This window comes from Agelaius tricolor, unplaced genomic scaffold (assembly GCF_023055355.1).
Source record: "Agelaius tricolor isolate 1412-34295 unplaced genomic scaffold, bAgeTri1.0.p SCAF_110, whole genome shotgun sequence".
Taxonomy (NCBI): Eukaryota; Metazoa; Chordata; class Aves; order Passeriformes; family Icteridae; genus Agelaius; species Agelaius tricolor.
Genome location: NW_027269370.1, coordinates 93,784 through 102,955, shown reverse-complemented (window position 1 = coordinate 102,955; position 9,172 = coordinate 93,784). Strand labels below are relative to the sequence as shown.

The following is a 9,172-nucleotide window of genomic DNA, read 5'->3' as shown; positions in this document are numbered from 1 at the left end:
TTAAAAAAATCTCATTTTTCCCCCATTTTTCCCCCTTTTTTTCCCCTTTTTTCCCCCTCCCACCTCCGATTTTTTTCCGGTTTTTTTTCCCCTTATTTTTTTTAGGTTTTTTTTACCGATATCCCGGATTTTTCTCTTTTTTTTGGGGGCTTTTATTTCATTTTTTTCACCTTTTTTTTTTGTTTTTGGCCGGCCCAACCCCTTCCTGTGTGTTCAGCGCTCTCGGAGCCGACGTGCAACACCAACCCCTCCCCTTTTTTTTTTTTTCCCAATTTTTTATTTATTTTTATTTTATTTTTTAATATTTTTTTCCCCCATTTTTCCCAACCCCCTCACCCTTAAAAATTCCAAATTTTTTATTTTTATTTTCCCCCCCCTTTTCTCGACCTCTTCCAGCTTTTCCAGCGCCATCCAGGTAAATAAAACCCCCCCCAAAATCCGCTTTATTTAACCCAAAAAAAAATCCAATTTATCCCCGACCGCGCCCAGAAACCGGGAAAAATCAGGAAAAAAAAACCCCAAAATTAATTAAAAATTAAATTTAAAAAATCAAGATTTAATTCCCTCGCGTTTTAACCCTTCCATCCCCGATATTTTCCACTCCAAATCCGCTTTTTTAACCCCAAAATTCGCTTTTTATTCTCATTTTTCTCCCTCCTCGCATCCCGGCCGAGCCCCTCCTCCATTTTTCTTCTTTTTTTTCCCGTTTTTTCCCCTTTTTTCCCCATTTTTTGCCGCGGTTTTCCGGGATTTTCCTCCCATTATTTTCCTTTGTTTTTATCCCCTCCTTTTCCCGAGGTTTTTTCCCTTTTTTTTCCCGTTTTTTTATCCCGATTTTTTCCCCATTTTCCCCCCTTTTTATCCCATTTTCTCCCCCCCCCCATTTTCCCCCTTTTTTTCCCCATTTTTATTTTAAATTTCCCGAAATTCCAGCGCCCCCCCCCTTTTAAATTCCCATTTTTAACCCCTTCATTCCCTGCTTTTTATTTTTCCCCCATGGAAACCCCAAATCTTTCTTAAAAACCTTTCCCAAAATTTAAAAAAATCTGGATTTGGCTGGGAATTAAGGTGGGAATTTAAGGGGGGGGTCCATTCCCTAAAATTCCTTTTTTTTTTTCCCAGCCCCAAACCCCAAAAATTCCCCAAAAATTCCCTAAAAAATCCCCCAAAAATCCCCCAAAATTCCCTAAAAAAATCCCTAAAAATTCCCACAAATTCCCCCCAAAAATCCCCTAAAAACTCCCCCAAAATTCCCTAAAAAATCCCTAAAAATTCCCACAAATTCCCCCCAAAAATCCCCTAAAAACTCCCCCAAAATTCCCTAAAAATTCCCTAAAAATTCCCCCCAAAATTCTCCAAAAAATCCCCAAAAATTCACCCCAAAATTAAAAAAAAATCCCCCCCAATTTCCCAAAAAATCCCCAATAATCCCCATGAAATTTCCCCCAAAATTAAGAAAAAAAGCCCCAAAAATTCCCTTTAAAACCCCTAAAAAAGCCCCAAAAATCGCCTAAAAAATCCCTAAAAATTCCCACAAATTCCCCAAAAAATCCCCTAAAAACTCCCCCAAAATTCCCCCAAATTTCTCCAAAAATCCCCCAAAATTCCCCCCAAAATTAAGAAAAAATGCCCCCAAAATCCCCCCCAAAAATCCCCCCAAAATCCCCCAAAATTCCCTAAAAAATCCCTAAAAATTCCCACAAATCCCCCAAAAAATCCCCTAAAAACTGCCCCAAAATTCCCTAAAAATCCCCCAAAATTCCCCCCCAAAATTCCCTAAAAATCCCCCCCAAATTCCCTTAAAATTCCCCAAAAATTCCCTTAAAATTCCCCAAACGTGCCCTAAAAAATCCCTAAAAATTCCCAAAAAATCCCAAAAAAATCCCCAAATCTTCCCCTAAAAATTATAAAAAAATCCCCAAAAAATCCTAAAAAAATTCCCTAAAGGAGCCCTAAAAATTCCCCCAAAATTTCCTTTAAAATACTAAAAAAATCCCCCCAAAATTCCCAAAAAAATCCCCAAAAATTCCCTAAAAATTCCCCAAAAAAATTCCCTTTAAAATCCCTTTAAATCCCCCAAAAATTCCCTAAAAAATTCCCAAAAAATTCCCTAAAAAATCCCCAAAAATTCCTTAAAAATTCCCTTTAAAATCCCTTTAAAACCCCCAAAATTCCCTAAAAAACCCCAAAATTTTTGGTTTTTTCTCCCCAGGATCCCAAAATCTGACCCGGAGCTGTTGGAATTTCGGGAATTTGGGATTTTTCCCCCAAAAAATTCCCAAAAAAAATCCGGGATGCAGGAGAGCTACGAGAGCGTCATTTCCTTGGGTAAGAGCCCAAATTTCCTTAATTAACAATAAAATTCTTTAATTAATGACCCCAAAATTGAAATTAATTGGGTTTAATTAAAAAAATCAGAATTAAAACCCCAATTTTGGCCGGATTTTCCTTGGGTAAAACCCCAATTATTTTTTTAATTTGGGATCAAATTAATTAATAATCCCAAAATTGAAATTAATTTGGTTTCATTTAAAAAATTCCTTAATTAATGACCCCCAAAATTGAAATTAATTGGGTTTAATTAAAAAAATCAGAATTAAAACTCAAATTCCCGTGGGATTTTCCTTGGGTAAATTTCTATTTATTTCTAATTTATTTATTTACATTTATTTTTATTTTAATTCTTTTATTCAATTAAATAAATTTGGGGTTATTCTTTCATTAAGAACCCCAAAATTAAAATTAATTTGATTTAATCAAAAAATCAGAATTAAAACCCCAATTCCGGCCCGGATTTTCCTCCATTTTCCGGAATTTTCCCCAAAAACCACCAAACATTTTTGGGGGGTGGGAATTTTGGGAATTCCCTAAAAAACAAAATTGGGAATTTTTGGGGAATTTTTTTGGGAGCCCCTGGGGCAAAATTTTGGGAATTTTTGGGGAATATTTCTGAGCTCCCAAAGGCACAAATTTGACAGAATTTTGGGATTTTTTTTGAGGGAATTCTTGAGGCAAAATCCTAAAATTTTAAATTTTTAGGAACGCCCAAAATTCCCGCTAGAACTCGGCTGCCTCAGTTTCCCCCGCAACGATTTTTCCCCTAAAAAAAAAAAACCCAAAATTTGCCCCAAATTTGCCCAAAATTTGGGGATTTCACCCCAAAACGGAGCCGGGACGGGAAAACAAACTCTGAAAATTCCCAAAATTGCTCAAAATCCCCGTTTTTCCCCCCAAAAGCCGAGGAGATCGCCATCAGTTGGCCGCGGATCACCGCCTTCGCCGAATCGCACCGGAGACGCGGCCTCGGCGCCGGTGAGTCCAGGGGGCGTGGCCAACGAGGGGTGGGCTCTTCCCATTGGCCAACGCGACCCAGAGAGGGTTTGGAGGCTCTGATTGGTCGATCCAGCCACGAATGGGTTTGGAGGCTCTGATTGGTCGATCCAGCCATGAATGGGTTTGGAGGCTCTGATTGGTCGATGCAGCCACGAATGGGTTTGGAGGCTCTGATTGGTCGATCCAGCCATGAATGGGTTTGGGCTCTTCCAGTTGGCCAACCCAACTGAGATTCCCCAAAAATCCCTTCCGGGGGTCCCCCAAAATTTTTGAGATTTTTGAGATTTTCAAACTCATCCAAAGTCCCAAAAAAAACCCCCAAAATTCCTCCAAAGAAACCCCCAGAAACCCCAAGGTCCCAGAACCCCCTCCAAGATCCCAAAAACCCCAAATTCCCCCAAAATCCCCCAAATTCTCCCAAAATCCCCCAAATTCCCCCAAAATCCCCAAATCTCCCCAAGATCCCTGGACCCCTCAAAGACCCCAAAGTTTCCCAAGACCCCAAACTCCCCAAAATCCCCCCCAAAATCCCCAAACCCCTCCAAGACCTGAAAAAGCTCCCAAGACCCCCAAAACCCACCAAGAATCCCAAAAGCCCCAAGATCTCCAAAGTTCCCCAAGACCCCAAATCCTCCCAAAAACCCCAAAACCCCTCCAAGATCCCAAAACTCCCCCAAGATCCCAAAAACCCCAAATCCCCCCAAAAACCACAAAATTCCAAAAGACCCCAAGGCCTCTCCAAGACCCCAAACTCCCAAACCCCCCAAATCCCCCCAAAAACCCCCAAAAACCCCAAAATCCCAAAGACCCCCAAGAGCCCCAAAAACTCCTCCAAGACCCCAAAATCCCCAAATCCCCCAAAGACACAAAAACCCCAAAATTCCTCCAAGACCCCAAAACCCCCAAATCCCCCCAAAAACCCCCAAATCCCCCCAAAAACCCCAAAATCCCAAAAACTCCTCCAAGAGCCCCAAAAACTCCTCCAAGACCCCAAAAACCCCAAACCCCCCAAATCCCCCCAAAAACCCCCAAACCCCGAAGTTCCCCCAAGGCCTCTCCAAGACCCCAAACTCCCAAAAACCCCCAAAAATCCCAAAACCCCCAAAATCCCCAAATCCCCCCAAAAACCCCAAAATCCCAAATCCCCCCAAAACCCCCAAAAACCCCAAAGTTTCTCCAAGACCTCAAACCCCCCCCAAGACCCCAAAAACCCCAAAATCCCCAAATCCCCCCAAAAATCCCCAAACCCCAAAGACCCCCAAGGCCTCTCCAAGACCCCAAACTTCCAAAACCCCCCAAATCCCAAAGACCCCCAAAAACCCCCAAATCCCCCCAAAACCCCCAAAAACCCCAAAAATTCCAAATCCCCCAAAACCCCCAAAAACCCCAAAGACCCCAAATCCCCCCAAAAACCCAAAGACCCCCAAGGCCTCTCCAAGACCCCAAACCCCCCAAAAACCCCAAATCCCCCAAACCCCCCAAAACCCCCCCAAAACCCCAAAGTTCCTCCAATACCCCAAAACCCCCAAATCCCCCCAAAAACCCCAGAAACCCCAAAATCCTAAAGACCCCCAAGAGTCCCAAAAACTCCTCCAAGACCCCAAAAACCCCAAATCCCCCAAATGCCCCCAAAAACCCCAAATTCCCCAAAGACACCAAACTCCCAAAAACTCCAAATCCCCCCCAAAACCCCAAATCCCCCCAAAACCCCAAAGACCCCCAAGGCCTCTCCAAGACCCCAAACTCCCAAATCCCCCAAAACCCCCAAAAACCCCAAAGTTCCTCCAAGACCCCAAACCCCCCAAATCCCCCCAAAAACCCCAAAATCCCAAAGACTCCCAAGAGTCCCAAAAACTCCTCCAAGACCCCAAAGACACCCAAGAGTCCCCAAAACCCCCAAAAACCCCCAAAAGCCCCAAATCCCCCCAAATCCCCCCAAAAACCCCAAAATTCCTCCAAGACCCCAAAACCACCCAAGACCTTAAACTCCCAAAAACCCCAAAAACTCCCCAAAAACCCCCCAAAAACCCCAATTCTTTTCTCCCCCCTCTCTCCAGACACCACCCCAGCCTCGCCAAGCGACAACGACAACGATGAAGATCCTCCACCCAACGCTCCGGCAAAACCCGAAACGCCGACACCACCACCGCCACCACCAAACCCCAAATCTCCCCCGCTCCCTCCAGAAACCCCAAAACCCCAACCCCAAAAATCGCCGGGCAAACGCCGAGGGAAACCGAGGCCGAAACTCCAAGCGCGTCAACAACTGCGGTGCCACGACTGCGGCAAAGCTTTGGGGGTTTTGCCGAAACGCCGGCGCGGGGCCGAGCGATGCCACAAATGCCCGGAATGCGGGAAGAGCTTCAGGTTGAGCACGAGTTTGGTGACGCATCGGCGACGCCACGGAGGCCAAAACCCCTACGGGTGCCCCGAGTGCGGGAAATCCTTCGGCGTGGGCTCGGCGTTCATCCAGCACCGGCTCGTCCACGGTGGCGCGGCGCCGTGCCGCTGCGGGGTTTGCGGGAAGAGCTTCCCGGCCAGCTCGGGTTTGGTGAAGCACCAGAAGGTTCACGCCGAGGAGAAACCCTACAAATGCGGCGACTGCGGCAAAGGGTTCAGCTGGAATTCCCACCTGGAGCGGCACCGGCGCATCCACACCGGCGAGAAACCCTACGAGTGCCCCGAGTGCGGGAAGAGTTTTTCGTGGAGTTCGCACTTGGATCGGCATCGCCGGACCCACGCCGTGGTGGTGGAATCGGGATTGGGATCGGGCGGGCGGTGCGAGGAGTGCGGGGCGGAGCCGGCGGTGCCTAAAAACGCCAAAAACGCCCCAAAAACTCACGGGGAAGCGTTGGAGAAGCCTCACAAGTGCGGGGAATGCGGGAAGGGGTTCGGCGCGGCGGCGGCGTTGGCGCAGCATCGGCGTGGTCACGGTGCCGGCAAAGCCTACGAGTGCCGGGAATGCGGGAAAAGCTTTTCCTGGAGCTCCCACTTGGATCGGCACCGGCGCATCCACATGGGGGAGAAACCGTTCCGGTGCGGCAGCTGCGGCAAGAGCTTCTCCCAAAGCTCCCACCTGGAGCGGCACCGCAAAGTTCACCGGGAGCCGTGCCGGGAATGCGGCGGAAACGAGGGGAAAAGAGCGGGGAAAAGGCCGGGAAAATGGCGGGGCCGGATTTCGGGCTCGGAGAAAGGCGGGGAGAAAAATCCGGATTCGGGATCGGGGGCGGATTCGGGGTTGTTGAAGGATCAGGGCACCCAAACGGGCGAGAGGGGCCTGGAGTGCCCCGAGTGCGGCAAAAGCTTCGGGCAGAGCTCGGCGCTGGCCAAGCACCGGCGGACGCACACGGGCGAGAAACCCCACGAGTGCCCCGAGTGCGGCAAAAGCTTCGGCGTCCGCTCCAACCTGATCAAGCACCGGCGCACGCACCTGGGCGAGAAACCCTACAAGTGCCAGGATTGCGCCAAGGGCTTCATCCAAAAATCCGACCTGACCAAGCACCGGCGCATGCACACGGGCGAGAAACCCTACGAGTGCCGCGAGTGCGGGAAGCGCTTCAGCGTCTCCTCCAACCTCATCAAGCACCAGCGGATCCATCTGGGCGAGAAACCCTTCCAGTGCTCCGAGTGCGGCAAGAGCTTCATCCAGCGCTCCGAGCTCACCATCCACCGGCGCGTCCACACCGGCGAGAAACCCTACGAGTGCGGCGAGTGCGGGAAGCGCTTCAGCCGCAGCTCGCACCTCAACCGGCACCGCCGCACCCACGGCAAAGCCGCCGCCGCCGCCTCTTCCTCATCATCATCATCCTCATCCTCGTCCTTCTCGTCTTCATCGTCCTTTTCGTCTTCTTCCTCCTCCTCCTTCCCGGCATTCCCGGGCTCCTCGGCCGTGCCGGCGCCGCTGGAGCTGCCCTGGGCGCTGGCGTTGCCGGGCCGGGCGTTCCCGGGGTTTCCGGTGGGTAATTAAAGGGAGGGCGTTAATGAGGGGGCGGGGATTAAAGGAGGGATGGGGGTGGGGGGGGATGGGGGAGGCTCACGGGGCTGGGGGGGTCCCAGGGCTCCCAGTGCCCAACTGGGATTGGCCAAGCCAGGACCCAAGTTTGAGTTGGTGCCATTGAATTCCCATTCAAATTCGATGGCTAATTAATGATTTGTAATTAATTAGAGGTGAATTCATTCGTTAATTAGGTGGGAAATGGGGAATTCCCATCATTCCATGGTTCCCAGCATTCCCAGTGCTCCCAGTGCCCAACTGGGATTGGCCAAGGCAGGACCCAAGTTTGAGTTGGTGCCATTGAATTCCCATGGCTAATTAACGATCTCTGATTAATTAGGGGTGATTTAATTCATTAATTAAGTGGGGACATGAGGAATTCCCATCATTCCATGGTTCCCAGCATTCCCAGTGCTCCCAGTGCCCAACTGGGATCAAGGATCCACCCCGTGTTTGGGCCCAACTCATTCCCATTCAATTTCAATGGGTAATTAATGATCTCTAATTAATTAGGGATGATTTCATTCATTAATTAAGTGGGAACATTGGGAATTCCCATCATTCCATGGTTCCGGTCGGTTCCCATCATTCCCAGTGCTCCCAGTGCCCAACTGGGATTGGCCAAGGCAGGACCCAACCTTGGCTTGGTACCATTGAATTCCCATGGCTAATTAACGATCTCTAATTAATTAGGGATGATTTCATTCATTAATTAAGTGGGGACATGAGGAATTCCCATCATTCCATGGTTCCCAGCATTCCCAGTGCTCCCAGTGCCCAACTGGGATTGGCCAATGCAAGACCCAACCTTGGCTTGGTCCCATTGAATTCCCATTCAAATTCGATGGCTAATTAATGATTTGTAATTAATTAGGGGTGAATTCATTCATTAATTAAGTGGGGACATGAGGAATTCCCATCATTCCATGGTTCCCAGCATTCCCAGTGCCCCCAGTGCCCAACTGGGATTGGCCAACGCAAGACCCAACCTTGGCTTGGTCCCATTGAATTCCCATGGCCAATTAACGATCTCTGATTAATTAGGGATGATTTAATTCATTAATTAAGTGGGAACATTGGGAATTCCCATCATTCCATGGTTCCCATCATTCCCAGTTCTCCCATTGGCCAACCCAAGACCCAACCTTGCCTTGGTCCCATTGAATTCCCATGGCTAATTAACGATCTCTAATTAATTAGGGGATGATTAATTGGCTAATTAATGACTGGAGGGGGAATTCCAGCATCCCCAGCGCTCCCAGTGCCCAACTGGGATTGGCCAAGCCAAGAGTCAACGTTGGGAAATTTTATGGAAATTTATGCAAATTTACGGGAATTTATGCAAATTTATGCAAATTTATGAAAAATTGGAAATTGATGGGAATTTATGGAAAATTATGGGAATTTATGGGAAAATGATGGGAATTTATGGAAAATGTTGGAAAAATGTTGGAAAAAGATGGGGAAATAAAGGAAAATATTTGGGAAAATGATGGGAAAATATTGGGGAAAATGTTGGAAAAATGATGGAAAAAAATAAAGGAAAATTATGGAAAAATGTGGGAAAATGTTGGAAATTTTGGGAAATTTGGGAAATATGGAAAATGTTGGGAAAATGTGGGAAAATGTTGGGAAAATGTGGGAAAATGTTGGAAAAGAATGGAAAAAATAAAGGAAAATAAAGGAAAAAAAATGGAAAATGTGGAATAAATATGGAAAAATAAAGGGAAATTTGGGAAATGTGGAAAAAGAATGGAATTTTGGGGTGGATATTCCCAATTTTTGGGGGGTTTTCCTCAATTTCTTTGGGGATTTTTTTTCCATTTTTTGGGGATTTTTTTTTCC

General features: G+C 47.4%; 1 protein-coding gene and 1 long non-coding RNA gene across 3 annotated transcripts; both read left to right on the top strand.

Annotated features, from left to right (window-relative positions):
- Positions 1-119: 119 nt before the first annotated feature.
- LOC139586261 (zinc finger protein 345-like) lies at positions 120-7,328 on the top strand. 2 transcript variants are annotated; one of them, XM_071419540.1, is made up of 4 exons: positions 120-415; positions 2,213-2,328; positions 3,238-3,312; positions 5,391-7,328. In XM_071419540.1, the coding sequence occupies exons 2-4, from the start codon at positions 2,295-2,297 to the stop codon at positions 7,298-7,300; spliced, it is 2,019 nt and encodes a 672-aa protein (XP_071275641.1). In that variant the 5' UTR covers positions 120-415; positions 2,213-2,294; the 3' UTR covers positions 7,301-7,328. The 2 variants fall into 2 exon arrangements, with proteins under 2 accessions (XP_071275641.1, XP_071275642.1); XM_071419541.1 differs by lacking the exon at positions 120-415 and adding an exon at positions 461-1,068.
- Positions 7,329-7,579: 251 nt separating this feature from the next.
- LOC139586264 (uncharacterized) lies at positions 7,580-8,984 on the top strand. Its single transcript, XR_011677609.1, has 2 exons — positions 7,580-7,690; positions 7,865-8,984. It is a non-coding gene; the product is annotated as an uncharacterized lncRNA (long non-coding RNA).
- Positions 8,985-9,172: the final 188 nt, after the last annotated feature.